Source organism: Lithobates pipiens, unplaced genomic scaffold (assembly GCF_037356315.1).
Source record: "Lithobates pipiens isolate NorthernLeopardFrog02 unplaced genomic scaffold, aLitPip1_a1.2 Scaffold_18, whole genome shotgun sequence".
Classification (NCBI taxonomy): domain Eukaryota; kingdom Metazoa; phylum Chordata; class Amphibia; order Anura; family Ranidae; genus Lithobates; species Lithobates pipiens.
In genome coordinates this window covers 251,480,714-251,508,377 of record NW_027507758.1, presented here as the reverse complement: position 1 = coordinate 251,508,377, position 27,664 = coordinate 251,480,714, and the positions used below count along the sequence as shown (strand labels likewise).

General features: G+C 43.7%; 1 protein-coding gene and 1 long non-coding RNA gene across 3 annotated transcripts in view; both read right to left on the bottom strand.

Moving 5' to 3' along the window:
- Positions 1-16,592, bottom strand: part of MAP3K5 (mitogen-activated protein kinase kinase kinase 5) — a 222,179-nt gene extending 205,587 nt beyond the window's left edge. The window contains exon 1 of one of the 2 annotated variants that reach the window (XM_077486787.1): positions 16,234-16,592. In XM_077486787.1, coding sequence (XP_077342913.1) covers positions 16,234-16,258 — 25 coding nt within the window. In that variant the 5' untranslated portion in view covers positions 16,259-16,592. Of the gene's footprint in view, positions 1-8,036; positions 9,571-16,233 lie in introns of those variants that run through there. The other variant, XM_077486786.1, reaches the window with a different exon arrangement.
- Positions 16,593-16,698: 106 nt separating this feature from the next.
- Positions 16,699-27,664, bottom strand: part of LOC143987779 (uncharacterized) — a 134,136-nt gene continuing 123,170 nt past the window's right edge. The window contains exon 3 of the long non-coding RNA XR_013276700.1: positions 16,699-16,900. This is a non-coding gene — a long non-coding RNA (uncharacterized LOC143987779). The remainder of the gene's footprint in view (positions 16,901-27,664) is intronic.

The following is a 27,664-nucleotide window of genomic DNA, read 5'->3' as shown; positions in this document are numbered from 1 at the left end:
TCATACCTGATGTGTAATATAATAATTCATATGAAACAAACATCACTGTTACAAATATTTTCACAAGATCTGACCATTTTGGAAAGCCAACATGAGTTATTCATCAAAAGCAATCAACGTACATGAATAAGCACATTCTCAGAAAGTTTTATTTATTTACTACTAGATTTTGTTTATAAATGATGTATGTAGATTGACATTTGGGCTCGCTTCTAGTACTTGCCCAAAAACATTTCCTCCAAATTACCAATGATGGATATATCTAACATTTAAAATGAACCTTATATGGTCAATCAGAAGCTATTTTCAACCTAATGTTTTTGTAAATTCTTTTATTCTTATAAGACTTTAAACAGAAGAACACAACAAATGACACATATAAGGCATTTCATTATTGCTCCAAGGATTGCAACATTAAAACCATGCAGGCAATCTTAATATCCTGTATTTTACTCAAACAGTTGTCATGTAATTTCACAGGAAATAAGAACAAAATTCTGGGTAATTTTATGTATTTTTCTCTTGGGTGAAGGAGGGTTTAATGGGAGGGGGGAGGTATAGGGCAAGGAGAAAAGGGAGAAGGTGAGTGGATGGGGGTAGCGAATGATGATTAAGTACAACATGGTAAGCGAGGAGATGGCAGAAAGTGAAAGTTATGAGGAAAGGAATGGAGGGGGATAAATGGGGAAAAGAAAGAGAGAGAGGTAAGAAGTGATGGGGTGGAGAAGGGGGAAGAAGGAGACGGAGATCTCTCTTGTGGACGTCAATGTGCCAATCAGTGGATCCAGTGTCTTTTGAAAGAAGGGCTTTGCCCTCCTCTGAGAAGGTAAAGTCATGGTCTAGTAAAGTATATTGTATAATATGTGCCATGTCTGTTGCGGAAAGAGAGAATGAGGTCCTCTCTTTGATATCTTCTACTCTACGTAGCCACAGGAAAATTGGGGGAGGAGAGGAGTCTTTCTATTTCAGTGGGATACAGGAATTGGCATTATTCAAAAAGTGGAAAAAGATGGACATTCTAATGTTTTAAGGACTGGGCCATGTGCAATGAAGAACCAACTCCCCTATCTTACCGTTCTCCATTTGTTGCTAAGTGGGAAAATCTTTCTGCATTTTGACAACAACTTGTAATTTTGCCCCAATTTGATTTCCTAATGTCTTAGCTGTATGTTCTTGTATGAACATATACATCTTTAAGTTTGAGGTACAGTATATCTTTTAAAAATCAGGTCCTTTGCAAAATAAAAAAGAATAAAAAAGAAAACAATTAGGTCCTTTAAATATCTGACCTGGAGACCCAATGCCAATGTACACTACCTACCACTAGCCAAACATATTTTGACTTTCTTGTTGGTTCTAAAGCCTTAAAGGTGTTTTACCTAAATGCATTCTGTGCATTAAGGTAAAAAAAAACTTCTGTTGCAGAGGACCCCCCCAGCCCCCACGTATAAATGTCTGGGCCCCATCTCTATCCAGCGATGTGCACGAGAGCAGCTGCTCTCCCGGCTCTGTCTCTCCTCAATGGGCAGATTGATAGTAGTGGGAGCCATTGGCTCCTGCTCCTGTCAATCAAATCCGATGATGAGGGAGTGGGGGGCAGGACCTTGCCTCGGTGTCTGTGTCAAAAGATGCAGAAATTGTGGTTCAGAAGTGAGCCCTGCTAAGTGCTTTCTATGGGGGCACTCAGCAGGGGGGAGGAGCCAGGGGACCCGAAAAGAAGAGGATCGGGGCTGCTCTGTGCAAAACCATTACACAAAGCAGGTAAATATACCATGTTTATTTTAATTTTAAAAAGGAAGCTTTAAAGGATATGTTCACCTTTGGGCCACATTAATTTGTGTTTTTTTATATCTGTCTGGAGTTAAAGCTCAACTCTGAATTAAAAAAAAAAAATCTACTCTTGCACTGGGCCCCCCCCCACACTGCAAGGGTTAAATGCTCATTTAGTATTCCTGGCTCTGATAGGCCTTCTCAATCCATGCAACCAGTCCTATGACACATCCTCTCGAGGCAGCTTCAGGCCCCTGTCACACTCCATTCTCTTCATATACAATGCAGGGTTATTAGCCCTGCACTGTGTGTGATGATGTCGAGGGACTGCCCACAGACCGGAGCTTGAGAACAGTGCTGAAGTCTTCCGGAGATGAGCGATAAAATAAATAATACACCTTATCCATGCACCCATAGAATACATGAGCATTTAACTCTTGCAGTGTGGGGCTGGGCCCACTGCAGGGGTTGGGTTTGTCTCATTCTTGGAGTTCAGCTTTAGTGCACCTTTATTCCATTATTTTTAAAGTGGTAGTAAACACAAAATCAAACATGTAATAGCTTACCAATCATTACTTGTTGCTGCAATAGTTTTCCCTTTTCAGGCTATTTTTTCACTCGGTTTTCACCTGGTGATCTGGCCAGTTAAGGTTGTGGCACGGCTGTCCGGTATTTAGGGGGGGGGGGTTAAAACAGGAGATGAAACAATGCCTCCTAACTGCCTGTATACTGCTTTCTGAAGAGCAATCCAAACATGGATCACTCTTTAGAGAGCAAAGCAGGTGTAAACAAGCCCTAACTAGTAGGATCACCAGGTGAAAATAAAGGAAAGAAAGTCTAAAAAAGGAAAACTAATGCAGCCAACACATCTAAGGATTGGTAAACTGCAACATAATAAATATTTGCTTTTGGGTTTAACACTGCTTTAAGCCAGAGTGTACTGTACATGGACAAAATATAGCATCTGTTAAGTAGTTTACATTGGCATTGGAAAGATGCTTAAAACTGCAAAAACCTCATGCTACACCAACATATGTAAATTGGGTCTTTAACCAGGGCTTCGGTGTCTGAATGGACACACAGAGCTGTGACTCGGATCGGTTGCCTCATAGCAAGCTGCTTGCTGTGGGGGTACTGGAGAGGAGGAAGGGGCCAGGAGAGCTGAAGAGGGACCTGAGAAGAGGAGGATCTGGGAAGCTCTGTGCAAAACCAACTGCACAGAGCAGGTAAATATAACATGTTTGTTATTCTTAGAGGAAAAAAAAAAATGAGACTTCACAATCACTTTAATTACTTCAGGTCCGGTTTATAGCAGTTCCACTTCTGGGCAGGAGGCCCACAGCTCACACCCGCTCTGATCACATACAGCGGGAGCCCAGTGGCAGGTACCATGGACTCGGTGTCCGCCGGCACCCACTGATGATCAAACAGAGAGGCAGAACTGCGGTCTGCCTATGTAAACAAGGCAGATCACTGTTCTGACAGGAGGGAAGGCATGGATCCTGTGTTTTTGCAAAGCAGGGACTAGGCTCCATGTCTTTTCTTAGTAAAAGCACCTCCCACAGTATAGTAAAACACTGGCTAAGCACACAGTTACCCCTTTGATCGCCCCTGATGTTTAACCCCATTCCAGCCAGAGCCATTAGTAGAGTGACAGTGCATAATGTTTTGCATCGATTACTGTATTAGTGTCACTGGTCCCCAAATACTGTCAGTTAGTGTCAGAATGTCCACCACAATATCGAAATCCTGCAATAAGTCGCTGATCGCTGCCATTACTAGTAAAATAAATAAATAAAAATATCCCATAGTTTGTAGACGCTATAACTTTTGTGAAAAACAATCATTCTAACCTTATTGGGATTTTTTTATAGCAGAATACATATTTGCCTAAATTTGATTTTTAAAATATTTTTATTGGATATGTTTTATAGCAGAAAGTAAAAAATATATATTTTTTTGTTTATAGCACAAAAAATAAAAAAAAATGCAGTCGGGGTGATCAAATACCGCAAAAAGAAAGCTCTATTTGTGGGCGAAAAGGGACATCAATTGTATTTGTGTTCGGTGTTGAATGACCACGCAATTGTCAGTTAAAGTAACGCAGTGCCGTATCGCAAAAACTGGTCATGAAGGGGGGAAAATCTTACGGCGGTCAAGTGGTTACAATACCAAGTCACAGAAAAAAAGTTTTTAAATGATGGCAACTTAACAAAAAAGCCATGTGCATTCCAAGGTCAGAAGGACAAGTCTGCGTACAAAACAAAGGATTGTGACATATGTACACAGCAACTGTAAAGGTATCCATTGACTGTAGCCATTCAATGTCTAGCTCTGCTAAAATCAATAACAATGCCTATGCGCACATAAGTAGACTGCCTTGACAACCAAAGGAGGGGGACAGACTACTGGTTCATCTAGATCGGTGGTCTCCAAACTATGGCCTGTGGGCCAGATGCAGCCCTTTGCCTACTTTTATCCAGCCCTTGGGGCCCTCTTTCAACCACTGATACCAACAATGGGGAATAATTCCCCCCCACTGACCCATGAGGGGGCACAATTCCATACCTCCCAACTTTTTGAGATGGGAATGAGGGACACTTATTAGCAAAACTATGTAGGCATAGGACACACAACCTGCCACATCCACTTAAAAGGACAATTAGACCAAGAAAGCATTAGTTAAGCCCACAACAGTTTTTTTGTTTACTATTACTATTCCTTTATACTGGCTTTTGAAATTTACAAATGCAACAATTTAGAAATTAGATGAAAGGTTTAGCACTGGGAAACACTTTTTGAAAGATAAACAGTGCATTTTATATACAACTATATAGAGCAGACCAAAATGAGGGACAAATGAGGACGAAAGAGGGACTCTGTTTCAAATCCAGGACCGTCCCTCGAAATCAGGGACAGTTGGGAGCTATGCAATTCCCAATTCCTGATGCCAAAGATGGGGCGCAATTCCTTCCACTGACACCAAAGATGAGGAGTTGTGTTTTCCCACTGAAGTCAGGACCTTTTCTACTACTAATGGTCACAGTCCAGCCCTCCTAGAGTCTGAAGGACTGTAAACTGGCCCATTATTTAGGAAGTTTGGAGACCCCTGAGTTAGATTATTCTTCTCAACGGACTTCTACTTCTTTCATATGAGAGAGCGTCTACATTTTAGTGCACATCTGTGAAAATACATTTGCTTAAATGATCAAAAGCTAAAATAAACCTATGGGTACTTTGTCTAGAACGAAGGAATGCAATTCAAAATTTTAATTGAGAATTCAACTTTGGCATTTTGATAGAGCAGGGTTCAATTAGGAGGATGAGAACGTGCCACTTATATCAATTGCCACAGTGTCCTAATATAAATGATCACTTTGAACAGACAAACGTAAATAAATCCTTCACCAGATGTAACAACAGATCTGACATATGTCCAGTGTAGCTCAGGATCAATGTTCATATTTGACAGCACACCGCGCATCACAAATGTCACCTGGAAGGCTATTTTTTTTTTAAGAATGAGCTTATCACAGAAAGAAAGGTGCAACGTTTCGGAGCCGCACAGGACCCCTTCGCCAGGTATGTGGGAGTTGAAACCGAGACTCTTAAATATAGTTTTGTTTAATAGGCTCTTGAATAGATATTTAAACATTATCACTTATAAACATGCTGTAAAACTACTATACCCTGTATTCACTGGTGATGCTCAAATCAGTCAAAAAGGTAATTTAGTAGAGGTACTTTACTAAAAAAGTAGTTCAGGACCAAAAAAACTACAGAATGCTCACTTAGTAAAATGTATGTTAATTTAGAATAGTAACTGTTCAGGTAATAAACTCAAAACCAAAAATATATAATATTGCAACTTACCAATCATTTGGTGTGGTGGCTGCGTTCCTTTTTTTTTTTATTAGGTCCCTTTCACACGGGCAGCCTCCACTAAGCAGAATCTTCTTGCTTAGCGATGGATCTCTCTGCTGATCCCCACTGAGCAGGCAGATGACAGGTCCGTATCCGCTCCCCTATGCAGAGTGGACATGGACACAGTTCCGCAATCAGACGGAAACCAACTGTCTGTCTGTTTCCATCCAATGCCATCAAATCCACTGGACAGATGGGGAATAGGACCACTCTTCATCTGTTTTTGATGGATAGAATCAGATCGGATGGTGGCGGGTGTCAGCGGACATGTGTCTGCTGGCAAATGTCCGCTGACATCCGACGCTCCATAGAAGAGACTGGAGGGTCTGATAGGGTCCGCCTGGAAAACTGACAGGCGGACCTGATTGGACTCTGTTTTCACCTGCTGATCTGACCAGTAACATGCCTCCTGTAATAGAGTGCCCCAACTCTGGATGAAGGAGCACAGAGGGCATCTTTGGAAAGCAGCATTGTCAGCCTGGGTGGAAGGGATTGTTAGGTGTACTAGCAGTACATATAGCAGTAATAGCTGTAAGAGCAGTACATACTAGATGTACATAACAGTACATACTAGCGAATACACTATCAAATCAAAACCAAACTCCAGCTCACACTTTATAATCAGTTACAGTGAACTGTTTTTCTTTTCCTTTTGGGACAAAGGTTTTACATTAATAAAGTAAAACTGATCATTGTAAGCACCCTTGCCAGTTTTAAATGGTTTGTCCCATCCCTGTATGCTCATACATCTGGAAGAGAGCTTGTTCTTTTGAAAAATAAAATACGTACAGGCTGGATCACCAGATGAAAACAGAAAAAAAGCCTAAAAAATAAAACGAATGCAGCCATCACATCTAAGAATGGGTCAGCTGCAATATAATAAATATTTGCTTTTGGGTTTAATACCGCTTTAATGTAAAGCTGAGTTCACTTTGAATAACTAGCCACATCTGCGCCATTCTCTGCAGAACTGAGGACTATCCGACAACAGAGGAGAAGCAAGCACAGCATTGCCTAATGTGGACTTGGACTTTAAGTGGAACAGAGCAGCCACTGGTCTGAAGGAGCACTTGCCATAATGTGCAAGTATGCTTACACATTTTGATAAACGTACCTTGTTTGCCCTCCTTCAGAGATGCAAGGTCCATGCTCTAGGCCAAGGGTGCCCATCCTTTTGGGGCCACTTAAGTGACTTGGCAATCAGGCCATAATAAGCAGAGCAGGCGGATGACAGATCCATGTCCACTCTGCATATGTAAAACACACATGGACACAGCTCGCTCTATGGGTCCTCCAGTCCTATCCACCTAGACAGAAGGGGATGGATCCCCTTATGTTTTTTTAAGTGGATCGAATTGGAGGTAGGCGGGTGTAAACGGACACAAGTCATTTTTTTTATTTTGCAGCAGAGACATATGACCTGCTAGCGATTTTATAGGGTGTCTTCAGTTCTGCTGTAAAATCTATCTTTCTCTGACTAGATGTGTGAAAAGATTATTCTTATATAAGTCACTGTGAAAACTGACAGATCCCTCTTAGCAAAACTAATAAACAGATTTAATAGGTGGCGCAATTAGGGTAGCCACTTCATCCCTTTAAAAGCGGACATATATTAATTACACAGGTTCTGTGGCTGATTAGGATGTTAATTAAACTCACTTGGTGCACTGTCTGCATTAAATTAGCCTCAGAACCTGTGTAATTCATATGTGTTTGGGTTTAAAGGTACAGTATGAGGTGGCAACCCTAAGCGCAATGAAGGAGTAATATGGAAAAGCATTTATCAAACTCTAGTCAAGTGGGAGTTCAAGACAATGGTCATGATGATACAAGAGATGGCAGAGACTGTGGACATAATACAGGAAATGGCCAGGAAGCAAAGGCATGATGCAAGGGATGGTCAGAGATCGCAGACGTCATACAGGAGATGGGCAGAGACTTTGGACATGCTGCTGAAGACTCTCAGAGACTGTGAACATGCTATAGGTGTTGTTGGAGACTGGAGTTATGCTTCAATAGACAGTCAATGACTGGAAACATATTACATGGGGCTGTTAGAAATAAATGCTACAACAGGGCAATGTGAAAATACAGATTAGTGTCTGTAGAGTCCCCGTAGGGCCCACAAAAAGTGTCAAAGGGCTGTAAGGTTGGGCACCAGGGCCTTTAGACTAAATTGAGCAGATAAAACCTGTAGTGTGGACGCAGCCTCAAATCAAAGAAGGAGTTTTAGGTTTACTGGAGTTGGGTTTGATGGCAAATATTGATTACAACATGCCTAGCCTAGGCAATAAATGATAGAACATTACATATGTTTGGTATGCAGCACCAGATTTACGTACCTGCATTATAGAAGCGATCAAGCACAGTAGTCTCCCCAAAATCGAGCTTCCCAAACGGTAGTGTTTCGAGTGTTGCCCCCTGGCTCTCGCACGCCTCCTGCAGGCTGTGCAGTGCAGCATTTTCACAAGCCTGCATGCCTGAGGTGCCCTCATTAATCACATAGACAACAGTGGTTCTCCGGTTGCTGGTACTAGAGGTGGCAGCTGGGGTAATAGTTTTATTACAGCGACTGGCTGCAGGGCAAGTCCCTCCTCCACCGGCCCCATGGATGTAATCTGCATGCCAGAAGCTGCCAGCTACAGGGAGTCTGCTGCCAGCAGGAGCTACTGCCGGCCCTTGTTGCCGGTGCCCAACTTTATCCTCGTACATGCAACTCCTTACCTCTGGCAGTGGAGAGACTGGCACAGAGAAAGTAATTCCTTCACTGCTGTCACTCATGGCTTCTGACAGTAAAAAGTTACAATGAGCAGAAAGGGGAAATGCAAGTTCCCCTAACTTGTCCAGCACCCAACAGGTCTTCCTGGTTCAACAGCTAACACCAAAGACAGAGATCCAATCCAATGGGTACGTCAGAGACCACCAGTCCCAGATCCAATAATCCAACCTCTGCAGCCCCTCTCTCTCTCTTTTTAGTTCAAACACTGGCACATGAAAGGCAGCAATCCTACCCAATGAGTATGTCAGAGACCACCAGTCCCAGATCCAATAATCCAACCTGTGCAGCACCTCCGTCCCTTTTTAGTTTCAAACGTTGACACATGAAAGGCAGAAATCCTACCCAATGAGTATGTCAGAGACAACCAGTACCAGATCCAATAATCCAACCTCTGCAGCCGATCTCTCTCTTCTTAGTTCAAATATCGGGACGTGAAAGACAGCAATGCCCACCCAATGGGTAACGTTGGAGACCACCAGTACCAGATCCAGTAATCCAACCTGTGCAGCCGCTGCGTCCCTTTTTAGTTCAAACACTGGCACATGAAAGGCAGCGATCCTACCCAATGAGTACGTCAGAGACCCCCAGCACCAGTACCATATCCAGTAATCCAACCTGTGCAGTACCCCCGTGCCTTCTTAGTTCAAACGTTGACACATGAAAGACAGCTATCTCATCCAATGAGTTTGTCAGAGATCACCAGTTCCAGATCCAAGAATCCAACCTGTACAGCACCTCTGTCTCTTCTTAGTTCAAACGTTGGTACATGAAAGGCAACAGTTCAATACTGCTGACCTGCTGGGCCACCCATGCTTCGTCTTCTTCTTTTCAATGCCTTGTATTATTCTGCTTAGTGCACCAAATGTCCCCTGCTAGTAAATAATAAAAAGAAAAGCACACAAGCTTCTCAGACACCGACTGGACGCCTAAACGATTTCAGCTCTTCGTACAAGTAGTGAAATAACAGCAGGCAGTCTTTTTTTGTTCTGTCGGTTTGTTTGCAAGTATGCAGCCTGTTGCTAGTTCAGGGAGCTGAGTGGATTGTGTGAGTTTCAGTGGCCCCTGATGACTCTTGATAACACAGACTGCCTACTGGGAGGGATGATGCGTTTCCTAGCTAGAAAAAAAGCTTTGTAAGAACAAGACTGAGGAAGGGACTCGATAAAAAGCCAGCCCTTCACTTCTCTTTCCACACCTCCTGCACACCCTCCCAGCTCGCCTCATACATTCTTGGCTCAGTTAGCTGCTTTACTTATTGAAGGCACACTAAATAATCATACAGGAAACAAAGGTGAAAGGGGAGAAAAGGTTTACTGACTTGCAGCTTGATTAGCATTAAAGTGTATGTAAACCCCAGCAATAAATGTCTCTTATTTGCTGCCTTTTGGTCTGTTAAATATTCCTTTGAAAGTGTTTTATTATATCTGTTCAACAAGTGCAAAAATAAATTTTATATATATATATATATATATATTAAAATAAATAAATATATACACAACGCGCACACACACACACAATATCCAGTATGTCTGATTATCCAGACAGAGTTGTATCTCTTTGGCTCCGTTCACACCTGATCTGTCTGAATCGCAGGCGGAATCGCTGCAATTATGCATGTTGTTCAAAATCAAGGGACGCTGGTGCGATGCCATTTCCACTTAATGGCACCCCAATCGCATCACTATTTTGCCGCACGAAAAATTGTATTGCAATCGCGCCAGATCGCTACTTGCAATGCTGTCGCTCAAAAGAAGCTTCTGCTTCTTTTTTTCCGCCATTGCAGCGATTTATTGCGCAGCAAAATTGTGCCACAATTGGGGTGCCATTAAGAAGTAATAACATCGCAAAAGCGTCCCCCGCAATTTGCCTCAATTTGAAATCGTGGCAATTCCGCCCTTGTTTCGGATCACTCAGGTGTGAATGGAGCCTTTATCTCTGAGCCCTTCTCTGTTAGCATTGTTCCCTACTATTTCAGTGCAGGGATGTCAAACTCAATTTTGATCGCAGGCTGCATCACCTGTATAGTTGTCTTCAAAAGGCCAGTTGTATCTGGGGTGGGCAGGCAGGCTGAATTTTCCACTAGGCACATTAGACATATGTTTACAAGTGCCCTTGCCCATCAGTATGAGTTAAAAAAATAATAATAATTTTAACCCTTGTGCTGCCAGGTCTGTACGTTGTACAGACCTGACAGCGGGTGTTTCACACACAATCTGGTGGCTGCAACACTGGGATTGTGTGTAAGATTGATAACAGGCAGAATTCTGCCTATCAGTTGGAAGCATTCGGGTGCGTGCGCTGCAGCCCGATTGCTTCTATACACCCCATGGTACCGGAATACACCCCCCACGCACACCCCTGCCATGTATTCCAGGCTCTGTTTGCCCATCTGCGGGCCTGGGACTAACATGGTGGGTGCCAGCGGGTGGAGGGGATGGAGAATATCGTACACATGTCCGCTCTCCTCTTCTTGTTGGTGACCCAGAATACGATGTGTATGACGTCATGCCAGGGTCACATTGTCACTTTCCCCAGCTAGCATAGCCGGGAAGGAATGTATTGCAATGGGATGTCATTGCAATACATCTAGTGGAGATATGTAGGATTGTTACAAATCGCAACACACGCCAGAGTGAGAGTAATACTTCTAACACAAGCCCTCCTCCGTAACACTAAACTGATGACCTCTAGGGAGCTTTTGCAAGGTTGCCTATAGAAAATATAGTGTAATTAAGTATCTCACCATTTCATAGGTGCACACAAATTAAATTATGTAATCACTCCTTAAGCTTAGCCCTGACGTAATCATGTAATCGCTCCTTGAGCTTAGGCCCAAGGTACTCTAGTAATCACTCCTTGAGCTTTGGTCCGAGGTAATCATGTAATCGCTCCTTGAGCTTTGGGCAGAGAGCTGAAGCCTAGGTTCACACTGACAGCGGGAATGAAATCGTGCGAGTTCAGCTGAATTCGCATGATTTCATTCCCACATGTCAGTCCCGACTTGGGGGGAGATTTCAGAGACATCTATGTGGGTTCCTGCACAGATGTCAATGGAAATTGCACCCCAAATCGGCGAAAGTAGTACAGAAACTACTTTTGAGAATCGGTGTTGCCGATTTGGCATGCAATTTGACATGTAAATTTCCTTGCCAAATCGCATTGATGTGAACCAGGGCTTAAGGCCAGTTAGGGGGAAGTTGGAATTGCACTTTAAGATTCACACCGCAGCACGGAGTGGCTCCCAGCAGGAGTCCAGCGCGTCCCCATTCACCGCTTCAGGTCCGATTTCAGCCCAAATTTTTGGCTAGATTCGGACCTGAAACCGACCAAAAGACGCACAGGACTCCTGTTAAATTCGCACCAGAGCCGCTGCGGAGATGTGTCAACTGTCTCCATAGAGAGTCGATCTCAATCTCATGACATGCGAATTGGATGCTGTGAAAACCGCATCCAATTTGCAATAATGTGAAACCAGCCTTAGAAAAGTCTTTACATAGATATGGTCAGGGGGTTGAAAAAAGTTCCAACAACACTTTTATAGCAGTATGGCCATTTAAAATGGCTTAGCCCAAAAATTCCTCTTGTCAGTTTAGGTAGCTTTACCAACATACATGGTGTATTTATGCACAGTAGTTCTTAATAGCCCCACTTATATAAAATGACACAGTTACTGCACCAAATTAAAAGATAATTACCTCTAACTTGTAGGTAATGAAACTGGAGGTAATTAAGACCAGCTTTAAGTTGGCGTACAGAGACAGGCATATTTGCTGCTGCTATCTCTTCCCTTTTGAACCCATCACTGGTTGTTAAGGATGCTGTCAGCTTCAAGGCAACCTTTGATGCTTACAGAGGGTGAAGACTGATAGGGTGGCTGAAACACTGGCTTCCCAACAGGTCTGATCTCTCCCTGTGACTGGGCAGAGTCTATAGCCAATAACAAGCTGTGTAGCTGTATATTGGCTATGGATCCTATTGAAAGTAGGATTTTATATGTAGCGGCCATAAGCCGTTGCAGGGCGGCCTTGACTTAATGGGCTTACCGGTTATCTTTTCTTGGCCTGCTCTTCCACTTCTAGGGGTTCCCAGGGTTGATACCCAATGACTTGTACACTGACACAGATGAAGTCCTTTCAAAAAGGTTTTATTTTGCAGTAGAACTTTCAATGAACACAGTCTCTTAGGGAACAGAGGGCACGGGTGAAGAACTCAGGCACCTTGAACTGCAGGTCTAGCAAAGTCTCTATTTCCTCCCAGAGGGTAGCCACTCGCAGCTGGATACTTCAAGGCTGAACAGATCTCTAGCCAGATATCATGGCAGTCAGCACAATGACTCAAACTTGAACAAACAACTAAGGGTAAACAGGAACCTTTTTCCTTCGTACCTGGAACGTACCCGTCTCCTCAATGGTACTGGAAATGTGTGAATTTGTCAATGTCCTTCTCAACTCAGTAACCAGGCACTTCTCAGGATACCACTTACCGGCCCTCCTCCGAAGAGTCCTCCCCCCGGTCACTTCCATGAGCTGCGGTGTCCCTCCAAGCCGAGAGCACACCCGGACACTTTGAATCCTCCCTCAGTTATTGCATCTCGGACCAGCCGGTTCCGAGACTTGGGAACGGATGGATCCCTACCCCAGACCAAGCGGGTCTATCAGGGGCCACTGACAGGAACATGCTGCGGGGTGTCGAACACCCCGTGACCGGGACCCCTCACGGGGCTACCCCGGTCCTGGAACTGGACTAGACCACATGGGTCTCTCGAACAACTCCGGACCCCTGAACACGTGACCCCCACCCCTTTAAGTACGCCTTCCCAGACTCCTCAGCGGGCCCCGGCACTCCCACTGATTGGCTCCGAGAAAGCCGATACCCAAAAATCCAATAAGACTTGGTTCTAGCCTGTCATGTGCGCCTCACCGCCCATATGACCAGGCAGAACTTCCAAACACAGCCTGGCCAGACTGGTGTTAAGGCCTACCTACACAATTAACCCTTAGAACCTTTACTGTTCTGAGGCCAAAAACTAAATTTACAGGCCTGTGACATTTGATCCCAAATGTCATCCGCTACATATATAAAGCAGCAACCTAAAGTTTGGTGCTGTCTCCACCCCCGCCCTTCCAAAAAAAAGAAAATACTAACCTTTACCTTTAAAGAAAAAAAATAGACATAAAATAGCTTGGGCAGACGCATCAGCTGTGCAACTGCACAAGATCCCGGTAAAAATTTAAAAGTACATTGATACAAGATGTGGGTTGAGTAAGTGCTGAGAACCTCCTGCTGTCTTGGGGACCTTGGCACTGCTCACTTTTAGAGCAGGTGAGAAGCAGGAGGCATACTTAATGAAGCCCTGACCAAACCTACTAAAAATGTTCTTGCACAAGGACCCTTTCTTAACTATGTCCACCACCACCAATAAGACAAAATAAAGTAGTGTCTGGCTTAGAGGCCACTCATTTGTGCAAGGCCTCATGTCCCAATTGACACTAAGTACAGAGAATACCTAGGCTGCTGAAAAAAACTGTTTTATGCTTCTCTAGTCTTGGTTCAGCTCATTTAGGGGCCTCTTTATTTATTCAGTCACTGTAATTAAAGCGAACCTTGTAGTCCATTTAAGGTGTGCATTTTTGAGTGGTCCCTCCCCCTTGTTAAAAAAACACCAAATGAGAGTTTAAACAAACACCTGCAGGGAAAATATATAATATACTCACCTTTACCCCAGCTTCTATGGTGCAGAGGACAACGTCATCATCCTGCCGACAAGATCCTGGGAAATGCCAAGTACTCCAAATGTCACAAGAAGACACTGCAGCACAGTACAGGATCATCTTCTCATGATATTTGGCTACTCTGGGATTTTGCCAGAAAGATGATGATATCACCATCGCCTAGGCCCCGTGGGAGGGAGGTGGTGTGTTAGGTAAGTATATTTAGAATGTTTAGAAACATTTTTTTACACTTGAAGGCCAATTTTATCTACAGACAACTAACTGACTTTAGCATTAGGGTAGAAGTTGAAACCAGAAGCCCAACATTCAAAATAAAAAAATAAAAATAAAATGCTGACAATATCTGACTACCATTTCTATCACACATATCCTTGTAAAAAAACAAACAGAAAAACAAAGAGTGAGGTTCTCTTTTCTTCTTTTGATCCTGAAGCCACTTTAGATTCTTTATTTGGATGTAAATATGAGTGCACAAATTTTCTCTATAGGTAGCACTGGTGGCAGTAAAGAAGGAATATTGGAAACTATATGTGCCTTGAACTAGAAAAAATATGGAAAAGGCATACTTTTCACATTGGGTGCTAGAGGACCTTGCTTACAATGAAGACCAATTTGACATGGGGTTATTTACTAAGGGAAAATCCACTTTGCACTGCAAGTGCACTTGGAAGTGCAGTCGCTGTAGATCCGAGGGGGACATGCAAGGAAAATAAAAAACAGCATTTTAGCTTGCACATGATTGGATGATAAAATCAGCAGAGCTTCCACTCATTTCAGATCTACCCTTTAGATTTAGAGCGACTGCACTTGCAGTGTAAGGTGGATTTACCTTTCGTAAATAACCCATTGCCTGATTGTTTCCGATCCAACAACACTATTAAGATCCTATGATCTTTTCTAGGAAAACCTTCTTTGTTTACTGAAAAAAAAATCTGTTATCTCTACCATCACACCTGCCTCAAAAAGAGGTAGATTGCCTCTGGCGCAGCATTCCTTACATGTTTAGCACATTGTAGAAGTTCACACTGAGAGCCTGATTTACTAAAGTCTAATGTTTCACCCACTGATTTCCAGCAACGCCAGATCACTGTCTTTCACTGTCTACTGAAAATGTTTTGATGCAAAGACACAAGCATGGGTATGCGTGTACTTCCTCGCATGTGATTAGGTTGATGAATACTTACTAAAGATCCATGACTCATTCTCACGGTGAGATATACAGTTGTACACACATGCAGGCTTATGATACAGGCATAATGTAGTGATTTATCTCTGCTCTTGTCCATTGGCTTTTATATATCAGCCCCAATGCATTTCAGTCCTCCAATGACACTCCACAAATTCGTGGATTGACAATTTGTGTAACTTTCAGTGTTGGTATTTTTGCAGCTCACAATACTGTATTAGGAAACTTTACTGACAACAGTTACTCGAGCTGGAGCTAAAGTAGACCTTCATCTAGGGGGGGAAGGGCAGCTTAAACTTTTCCTCCCCCTTTTCTAATGTGGTTTAAGGCTCAATTCACACATCATTGCGGTCTGACTTGCCACGATTCCGCCTTGCAATTTCAAATGGCTGCAAAACACGGGACACATTTGCGATGCCATTACGTCTAATGGCACCCCAATTGTGCCACGATTTTGCCACGATTGTCGCATGACAAATTACAAAGACAAAATTGCGGGATGCATGCTGCCCAAAAGAATTTCCGGAACTTCTTTTGGGCGACACATGTCCTGTGATTTTGTTTGCGTGATTTTGCAGCACGGAAAAATTGTGTCGCAATTGGGGTGCCATTAGATGTAATAGTGGTAAATATGTAGCGCTAAACCAAACATATAAACAGTGCAAACTTGTAAGTGAGATTAATCAGACAAAAAATAATTGTGAAAAAGTCCACATAGAGGTAAATGAAACACCAAATGTCCTTCTAGACACGTAGGTGAATACACAGGATGTCACACAGCCCCGAGAGTCATCAAACTGTAGGCGTCTTCAAAATAAACATCAAGGTTCATATACACTTACCAGAGATGTTGGACTCCACTATCATAAGACAACGAGTCAATCGAGCATGAATGCACCCATGGGACAGGTCCACGATGACTGTATATCTGATGTCAGGAATTTTCCTGGATTGGCCTTACTCCAACTTCACACGGTATCGACCAAGGATATAATGGATACTGCAGGCGGTACCAGGACAGGAACTCCAGTGATGGCAAGTGAGTGACCAAAACCAACCCTAATAAGGGTGCTGGAACCAAATGGTGAAGCTCAGCAGCACTTGCATCGGTACACATAAAAAAGAAAAAAGTGCAGGTCAAAAGACGGCTTTTAATAGGTAAAAAACAATGTACAAAAAACGTATATAAAAACAATTCCATGTGATAAAAGCAATATGGGGAATAGAGTACCTTACTCAGGAGGTACTCTATTCCCCATATTGCTTTTATCACATGGAATTGTTTTTATAAGTTTTTTGTACATTGGTTTTGGACAACAGGCACCAACTAAGTGTAGCAGGTTTAAAAAAAACTTTTAATACAAATAAGATGAATGCACTCACAAGAAGAATAAAAAAGTAGGCATTTCTCACTAATATGGTTCTGTCAGCACAATCCCAGTCCAGGTCCGACAATGGAAACAGACAGTGGTTCCGCTGATTGGCAGCACTGGTGGCTTCCTGATCCTCCTGAAAAGCAGAGACAGGAAGATGTGACGTCACAGCTGGAAGTGATGTACAGATGCGGTGACGCGTTGCGGAGAATGGACTCTTTCATCAGGCCATATTAGCACCATGTTAGTTGAGGTATAAATGGGCAAGTAAGAAGGTACCGGGCAGTGGACAGCAAAGCCTGGACCCCACAACCATCAAATAATAATACATAACTATATTAAGATAAATGCATATAAGAACGATATAAAATATACGTATATATATATATATATATATATATATATATATATATATATATATATATATATATATATATATATATATATATACACACACACACATACACAGTAAAGGTTCAATAAAAAGTTTTAAGCAATGAATGTCTAAATAGAGAGACCTGACAGTAAACTACTACTACTAGGCCAGTGGTGGCGAACTTTGGCACCCCAGATGTTTTGGAACTACATTTCCCATGAAGCTCAACTACACTGCAGAGTGCATGAGCATCATGGGAAATATAGTTCCAAAACATCTGGGGTGCCAAGGTTCGCCATCACTGTACTAGGCTCAGCCAAACAAGGCGGAGCGAAGGTGAATTGGATATATACTGGTTAGAAATGTAATGTAAATAAAACATGCAACAATATATTATAGAGGAATTCATGATAAACAGTGAAATAACCACTGTAGTATTGTGGAAAAAAACAATTAAAATACAATTGGAAAATACTTTAATATTACTGTAAAGAAAGTACTTACAGATGGGAGATCTGGCTAAAGAGACCTTAAGGGTCCTATATCGTATAGATATTGTGTCTGAATAATAAATAAAAGGAAATTGGCGGGTATATAAATTGATATAGTATTTGAATTATTTTGGATAAGGATGTCTATTTATACCTGGAGAAAGCAAAACAGAAATTATGTGTAACCAAGCCTCAAAAAAAAAAGAATAAAGGCGGAAATAAACTTGAGTATGTATAAAAATAAAATAGTAAATTATACAGGGCAGCACAGTGGCTAAGTGGATAGCACTTCTGTCTAGGAGCACTGGGGTCACCGATTCAAATCCCAAACATAACACTACCTGCATGTTCTCCCTGTGCCTGTGTGGGTTTCCTCCGATTACTTCAGTTTCCTCCTACACTTCAAAGACATGCTGGTAGGTTAATTGGCTCCTGTTTAAATTGACCCTAGTTTGTGTATGAATGCAAGTTATAGTGCCTTGAAAAGGTATTCATACCCCTTGAATTGTTTCACATTTTGTCATGTTGCAACCAAAAACGTAAATGTATGTTATTGGGATTTTATGTGATAGACCAACACAAAGTGGCACATAATTGTGAAGTGGAAGGAAAATGATAAATGTTTTTCCCAAATTTTGACAAATAAATATCTGAAAAGGATGGTGTTCATTTGCATTCAGCCCCCTTTACTCTGATACCGCTACCTAAAATCTAGTGGAAAATATTGCCTTCAGAAGTCACATAATTAGTAAATAGAGTCCACCTGTGTGTAATTTAATCTCAGTATAAATACAGCTGTTCTGTGAAGCCCTTAGAAGTTTGCTAGGGAACCTTAGTGAACAAACAGCATCATGAAGGCCAAGGGACACACCAGACAAGTCAGGGATAAAGTTGTGGAGAAGTTTAAAGCAGGGTTAGGTTATAAAAAAATATCCCAAGCTTTGAACATCTCATGGATCATTGTTTAATCCATCATCTGAAAATGGAAAGAGTATGGCACAACTGCAAACCTACCAAGACCTGACCTCCACCTAAACTGACAGACCGGGCAAGGAGAGTATTAATCAGAGAAGCAGTCAAGAGAACAGTTGTTGCCATTCCGTATCCATGTGTCCGACCCCCTAATCTACATGCGTAAGTGCTGGACTCATGTATTCCAAGGGGGTTTTTATTTTTGAAGCAAGTAATTAGAGCCTGAGGCTCTAATTGACTTCCAAAAAGGGTGGGCTTCCGGGTGCAGAGCACTACAGAGATCCACAGCTCAGGTGCAAGACTCTGTCCACAGGACAACTATTATTCGTGCACTCCACAGATGGCAGAATGGCAAGTAGAAAGCCATAGCTGAAAGAAGTGCCAAGCCAAGTTAGAATTCCTGGGACCGCTCTCCTGATGGGGCCTGGGACCTCCGTCGCGGTCTCTGCTGACGAGTTGAAGGGAAACTCCATGGGCCACGAGGTCTCAGCCGGCTGCCTGTGCAGGGGATGAGCTGTAGCCAATTCGAAATCTGTATGGGTTCTACATCTAGGAAAGAAAACAGGTCAGGTAGGTTTGCAGGGGTATGGAGTTTGAAAGAGGACGAAGCCTTCCAGAAGGTGACTGCCAGCGGGTATCCCCATAGGTAGGTGCATCCCTGTTATTTGGCAAGGTCCGGAATCGGACACAGGCATGCTCTGCGCTGTAGGGTGGCCCTCGACAGGTCCAGAAGAATTTTGATGGGGGCACCATCAAATTCCACATCTCCTGCCCCCCAGGCTGATCGCAGGATAAGTTCTTTTTGGGGTTACCTGTGAAGGCGGCACACCACATCCCGGGGTCTATTGGGATCATCAGATTTCAGGCCCAGGGCCCTATGGACCCTATCCAGTTCTATTGTTGGGTGGAGGGCTTTGGGGACTGACTGAAAAATGGCACTCACCATTGCCAGTAGATTTTCTGCGCCTGTAGTCTCTGGTATGCCCAGCAGCTGCAGGTTTTGTTTGTGACTGCTGTCCTCCAAATCTTCCATGTGGAGCTGAAGGTCGGCCACCATTTCTGCCTGGGCCATGCGGGAGCATTCCAGAGTGGCCACCCGGTGCTCCAGAGAGGATATTGAAGCCTCTCCTGTATCCACTCTTTCCGATAGCGAGTGGACATCTGCTCTCACCACTTGAATGTCCTTGCGGTGTGTCTCCTCTACTCTGAGGATCAGGGCTTCAATGTCCTGCCTCGTGGGCAAGGCCTGAAGGAGCGCCCTAACGTCCCCATCCAGCCTGCTTGTGTCTTCTTTCGTTGTGCAGTGCTCAACCACAGGGAAAGTCTCGGGAATGGATTTTATAACCCTCACGGCTATGCCCGAAAGTTTACATAGGTCAGTGTACTTATTGCAGTTTTTATGTGGTATCCCGGAGTTCTTCCTTAAAGCTGGCCATACATGATTGATTTTTTTATTTTATTTAACCAGCAGGTTGAATAATAAAATAAAAAATAAAAAAAAAGATCAGATTTTCCCATCCACACATTAGATGTGGATGGTGGGAGCTTTCAATACAACGAATGTTGCTGACACTGATCATTTAGGAAAAACTTGACAGACCTGCAGAACTACAATCTTTGTATGGTCAGCTTAAAGCTCTGAAATAAAGAGGTAGCTTTATTACAATTAATTTCAAAGGAATACCTGACACATTTTATCTAAACATTTACAAATTCTAATAAGCATAATAAGCCACTAAAGAAAAAGCCAAGAAACATAAGTCATTCCTTTATTAGTAGGTCCTTCAAGAAAGACAAGTAAATCATTTTCTGATTAGTCTGTAAACAAGGATATAATCAGCCATGTTTTCTCTGAGGGGATAATAAGCACGGGAGGGGTCTGGAATGCTCCAGGAATCCAGTCTCATGCAGGGATCACTGATAAACTTTTAGTGACTGTTACTACCACTCCCTTCCTAAGGATTCACAGCCTGGTAGCAGCCTCCAGGGTCAAAGTCTGAGTTTCTCAATCTCACAGGAAAGCTAGAGCTAAAAATAATCGTTTTACAAAAGGAAAAGGCATGTGACATTCCCAAGCAGAAATGTAATTTCTAGATGTTAAAGATGTACAGCAAATTTCGGTAATGCCTCTAAAAAGTGATCTGCCTTGGGATTTACCCAGTAAATTCTGCACCAACGCACCATGACTGTGTGCGGTGCTTGCAGTTGTGGGGCATTTGTGGTGCTTCCCCATTTGTGTGAATAAGTTGCATTGTCAATTGCAGTTGCAGTGACAATTGCAAGTTTAAACGAGCCCTTAAAATTTCGTAACAGTGGAATATCAGTTTATGTTACACTATATGACATTTACATCTGAGGAATTTTCTTCTTGCTCTTACCTAAAAGAAGAGATTTAAAAAAACTTGATAAAACTCAAGATAAAATCAGAAAGGCTTGGTTCACATATACAGGGTGCAGGAAATTCAGCAAATTCTGTGTCTTTCCCACACCGCATTGAAATCACACGGAGTTCATACGTACTGCAGGGGGTGTCAATGTTAGTTAATGACACCCCAAAACAATTCGCAAAGCGCAGTGCGATTGACAGAATCGGTTTGCATAGGTGTGAATATTCATGAAATCTGATTCCAATGCGGGAAAAAAAAGAGCCCTTCGCCATTTTTGTGTGGATTTGATGCAATTTGAACCATACAAATCGCTCAAATCGCACCGCAGACATCGCATGTGATTTGCACAGGAATGCGGTACAATTCCTGTGCAAATTACATGCAATGTGCCACATTGCAGATATGTGAACCCAGGCTAAAGCACGGGTTCACATGGTACGATTGTGGGACAACTGAGCGTGTAATTTTTGTCAAAAGGGTGTGTGCCAGGATCTTGCATACTAACTGTACACAAATTGTCGGTTGACAACACGAACGTAGTGACGTACTAGAAGTACTACGAGACTATAAAGAGAAAATTAATTTCTCAAGCGCCACCCTTTGGGCTGCTTCTGCTAATTTCGTGTTAGTAGAAGTTTGGTGAGTGTTTATTTGCGCTTTTCAGCTAGTTTCCAAGCGGCTGTTCGTCAACCAGCCATGTTGCGTAATCGGAGGAGAGAACGTGTTATTATTGGGCTAGAAGTTATTGCTTTCACTCAAGTCGAGTCCAGGATCAGGAGGAGTTCTTGGATCAAAACTTGGTTGCTTAATCACGACCAGTTACAGTGGTGTGAAAAAGTGTTTGCCCCCTTCCTCATTTCCTGTTCCTTTGCATGTTTGTCACACTTAAGTGTTTCGGAACATCAAACCAATTTAAACAATAGTCAAGGACAACACAAGTAAACACAAAATGCAATTTGTAAATGAAGGTGTTTATTATTAAAGGTGAAAAAAAATCCAAACCATCATGGCCCTGTGTGAAAAAGTGATTGCCCCCTAAACCTAATAACTGGTTGGGCCACCCTTAGCAGCAACAACTGCAACCAAGCGTTTGCGATAACGTGCAATGAGGCTTTTACAGCGTCCTGGAGGAATTTTGGCCCACTCATCTTTGCAGAATTGTCCTAATTCAGTTACATTAGAGGGTTTTCGAGCATGAACGGCCTTTTTAAGGTCATACCACAACATCTCAATAGGATTCAGGTCAGGACTTTGGCTAGGCCACTCCAAAGTCTTCATTTTGTTTTTCTTCAGCCATTCGGTGGTGGACTTGCTGGTGTGTTTAGGATCATTGTCCTGCTGCAGAACCCAAGTTCGTTTCAGCTTGAGTACACGAACAGATGGTCGGAGATTCTCCTTCAGGATCTCTTGGTAGACAGCAGAATTCATAGTTCCTTTTATCACGGCAAGTCTTCCAGGTCCTGAAGCAGTAAAACAGCCCCAGACCATCACACTACCACCACCATATTTTACTGTTGGTATAATGTTCTTTTTATGAAATGCAGTGTTCCTTCTACGCCAGATATACTTGGACACACACCTTCCAAAGAGTTCCACTTTTGTCTCATCGGTCCACAGAATGTTGTCCCAAAAGTCTTGGGGATCATCAAGATGTGTTGTGGAGAAATTGAGACGAGCTTTGATGTTCTTTTTGCTCAGCAGTGGTTTTCTCCTTGGAACTCTGCCATGCAGGCCATTTTTGCCCAGTCTTTTCCTGATGGTGGAGGCATGAACGCTGACCTTAACTGAGGCAAGTGAGGCCTGCAGTTCCTTGGACGTTGTTGTGGGGTCTTTTGTGACCTCTTGGATGAGTCGTCGCTGCGCTCTTGGGGTAATTTTGGGCGGCCGGCCACTCCTGGGAAGGTTCACCACTGTTCCATGTCTTCGCCATTTGTGGATAATGGCTCTCACTGTGGTTCGCTGGATTCCCAAAGCTTTGGAAATGGCTTTATAACCCTTTCCAGACTGATAGATCTCAATTACTTTCTTTCTCAATTGTTCCTGAATTTCTTTGGGTCTCGGGCATGATGTGTAGCTTTTAAGGATCTTCTGGTGGACCTTACTGTGTCAAGCAGCTCCTATTTAAGTGATGCCTTGATTGTGAACAGGTGTGGCAATAATCAGGCCTGGGTATGGCTAGAGAAATTGAACTCAGGTGTGGACAACCACAGTTATGGTATGTTTTAACAAGGGGGGCAATCACTTTTTCACACAGGGCCATGATGGTTTGGATTTTTTTTCACCTTTAATAATAAACACCTTCATTTACAAATTGCATTTTGTGTTTACTTGTGTTGTCCTTGACTATTGTTTAAATTGGTTTGATGTTCCGAAACACTTAAGTGTGACAAACATGCAAAGGAACAGGAAATGAGGAAGGGGGCAAACACTTTTTCACACCACTGTATGTCATATGCCATTGCTGTGAGAGCTCCAGGAGGATAATCCAGTTGATTTTCAGAATTATCTCCGGATGACAGACCCCTGCTTTCACCAACTCTTGACATTGGTGTCCTCCTATATTAACCACTTCAATACCGGGCCATAGTCAAATGACGTCCACAGATGGGATCTTCCATCCTGGGTGGATGTCATATGACATCCTCGGTATTTAGCCGCTCCTGCGGGCCCCCATCGTGGATGAGGTGTGTCCCTCGGACACAGCCCATCCCTGATCCGTGTGATTGGCATCCCCGATCCCCCCCCCGATACACGTGACCGGTCGTGACCAATCACAGCCGGTCACATGTACTGTTTACAGTCACGACGCTCGTGCACGCCCCTAGGGCGCGTGCAGAGCGGCGATCGGGGATGTGGCTTGTCACCCTGACACAGCCCAATCCTGATCGCAGTAAAGAGCCAATGAAATTGGCTCTTTACCACGTCACCGGCTGTGTCCAATCACAGCCAGTCACAGAATGTAAACAAACCGCGGTAACGAGATGTTACCGAGTTCTCCTCCTCACACACCAATCGTGTGTGAGAAGGAGATTGCGGTAACATCTCGTTACCGCTTAGTATACACACCAAACACGCTGATTACCCTCCTAATAAAGAGGACCTGTCACCAGCCATCAAAGTACCTGTCACCAGCCATCAAAGTACCTGTCATCACCCATCAAAGTACCTGTCTTCACCCAGCCCAGTCCCAGCCCATCTGAGTACCAGAGTACCTGTCCCAGTCCATCTGAGTACCCGAGTACCTATCCCAGCCCATCTGATTACCCGAGTACCTGTCCCAGCCTATCTGAGTATCCGAGTACCTCAGTACCTGTCACAGTCCATCTGAGTATCCGAGTACCTGTCAGCCCATCTGAGTACCTGAGTACCTAAGTACCTGTCACAGTCCATCTGAGTATTCGAGTACCTGAGTACCTGTGAGCCCATCTGAGTACCCGAGTACCTGTCACAGTCCATCTGAGTATCCGAGTACCTGTCAGCCCATCTGAGTACCCGAGTACGTGTCACAGTCCATCTGAGTACCCGAGTACATGTCACAGCCGATTTGAGTACCTGTCACAGTCCATCTGAGTACCCGAGTACCTGTCACAGTCCATCTGAGTACCCGAGTACCTGTCACAGCCCATGTGATGTGAATAACCGAGTACCTATCAAAGTCCATCTGAGTACCCGAGTACCTGTCACAGCCCATCTGAGTACCTGAGTACCTGTCACAGTCCATCTGAGTACCCGAGTACCTGTCACAGCCCATCTGAGTACCTGTCCCGGGCCCATCTGAGTACCCGAGTACCTGTCCCAGCCCATCTGAGTACCCCAGTACCTGTCACAGTCATCTGAGTACCTGAGTACCTGTCACAGCCCATCTGAGTACCTGTCCCGGCCCATCTGAGTACCCGAGTACCTGTCCCAGCCCATCTGAGTACCCCAGTACCTGTCACAGCCCATCTGAGTACCCGAGTACTCTTAGAGCTTATTAGAGGTGTCATTTATGCTCCTAGAACTCCTGGCGGTGCTCCCTGCATGTTGGACCTCTCTGTGTAGCCAGGCTGTGTAAAAGTCCCACACATGTGGTATTGCCATACTCGGGAAGAGTTGCAGAACGTATTTTGGGGTGTAATTGGAAGTATGCATATGCTGTGTGTAAGAAATAACTTGTTATTTTGACAATTTTGTAAAAAACAAAACAAAAAAAACATTCTTCAAAATTGTTGTTCTTTTTTCACTTATGTCGCAAAAAATAAAAAACCCAGTGGTGATTAAATACCACCAAGAGAAAGCTCTATTTGTATGAAAAAAATTATAAAAATTTTGTTTGGGTACAGTGTTGCATGACTGAGTAATTGGCATTCAAAGTGTGAGAGCGCTGAAAGCTAAAAATTGGTCTGGGAAAGAAGAGTGTATAAATGCCCTGTATTGAAGTGGTTAAGAAGCAGGGCACATGTATGCGGCTTTCCATCACTCCAGAGCAAAGGTTCATAGCCACCTTGCGGTACTTGGTGATGGGGAGAGGTCTCCAGGACCTCAAGTTTACAACTGGGATCTTCCCCCAGGCTCTGGAAGTTATTATTCCAAAGACCTGCTCAACCATTATTCAAGTCCTGCAGAAGGACTATATTAGGGTAAGTTTTTACCTTTAAGATCACATTCTATGTATTTATGTTTGCTAATGTATTGTATTAATGCGTTGATTACATAATTCTCAATATTGTAATATGCTGTGAATATCCTCTTTGTCCTCATGCATGCTGTAAGCTTTTCCTGCACTTTTTTGGCCTATGTGCATATTTTCCTTCACTAACCTCCCCAGCATGCTATCCTGGGTCCATACACACCTAGCCTAGTAACTTAACAATGTTTGTCAGAGTGCAAGAGGCCATTTTTTGTGGCCCAAACACATTTGGAACACTCTCTCCCCCCAAAAAATGCTAAGTCAACAGATCCAAATACTCTTATCTGCTGACTTTGCAAAACCCATAAACACTATCCCTCTTTTGTGTTCATATTTCTGTATAAATTCCCCAAACCATGTAGTGCAGGGATGAGCTTGATGTTCGAGTCGAACGTATGTATGCTGGTGTTCTCTCATACAGGCATTTGCAGTAGTTAGTGGGTGTTGTGTGCCTCCAGCGCAGTATACACCTGTATCTACCCTTTATTGCTGGTGTTCTCTCATACAGGCATCTGCAGTAGTTAGTGGGTGTTGTGTGCCTCCAGCGCAGTATACACCTGCGTCTACCCTTTATTGCTGGTGTTCTCTCATACAGGCAACTGCAGTAGTTAGTGGGTGTTGTGTGCCTCCAGCACAGCACAGTATACACCTGTATCTACCCTTTATTGCTGGTGTTCTCTCATACAGGCATCTGCAGTAGTTAGTGGGTGTTGTGTGCCTCCAGCACAGCACAGTATACACCTGTATCTACCCTTTATTGCTGGTGTTCTCTCATACAGGCATCTGCAGTAGTTAGTGGGTGTTGTGTGCCTCCAGCACAGTATACACCTGTATCTACCCTTTATTGCTGGTGTTTTCTCATACAGGCATCGGCAGTAGTTAGTGGGTGTTGTGTGCCTCCAGCACAATATACACTACCCAATTGCTGGTTTTCCCATCTCCCTGCAGGCCATTACTATGTCTGGAAGGCCAACAAGGTGAGGCAGACAGTCACGAGCCAATAAAAGAGGGCAAGCAGGCTCTGTGTCTAGAGACAACAGTGCTGGTCGTAGATGCGGTGCATCGTCATCAGCACGTGGCCATGCGACACGCTTGTCCTTATTTTTGGCAGCTGGACGTGTTGAGCCGCATCATGCCGAAGACTTGGTAGAGTGGATGACCTAGCCCTCTTCATCCTCCTCATCATCTCTCACCCAGGCTCAGGGTACTAGCAAAGCAGCTGCCAAAGCATCCTCTTCCCTCGTCTCAATGTCATCATCAGTCACTCCTTCCCTAGACCCACCATGTCCTCCTGAGGAGTCCCCCAAACTGTTTGAGCACAGTGTTGAGTATATGCTCCAGGAGGATGCCCAGCGTTTTAAGGGCTCTGATGATGATACCCAGCTAGAGGAAGGCAGTAGCGTGAGCACAGAGAGAGGTGATGCTCAAGAAGGACAGCAATCTGGCAATCATGTTCCACCAGCTGCAGCATACTGCCAGGTTTGCTCCAGTGATGAAGAGGGAGGGGATGATGAGGTCACTGACTCCACGTGGGTGCCTGATAGGAGAGAGGAGGAGGAGGCACATCTCCAACGAGACAGGATGCCCTCTGGAGGCCAGCTTAGGGGCAGCACACTGACTGAGTCACACCGCAGAGCTCCACCTGTGCAGGGCGCTGCCTCTAAATGTTATTCCAAAAGTTCTTTGGTGTGGTCCTTTTTTTAAACGATTTCATCAGATCGCACCGCTGCTATTTGCAACATATGTCTCAAGCGTATCTCGCGTGGCCAAAACATCAGCCGCTTGGGCAGCACATGCTTGACCAGACATATGTTGACCTGCCATACAGCTTGTTGGCAAGCGTACCTTAAAGACCCACACCAAAGAACAAAGCGCACCTCTCCTTGCTCCTCATCAGCTGGGATCTCTAACCCCACTAGACCTTCAGTCCTCTCGGAAACCTGCACTGAGAGGAATGAAGGTGTAGAATTAGGTGTGTCACAGACAAGTACTTGTGGGGACTCTG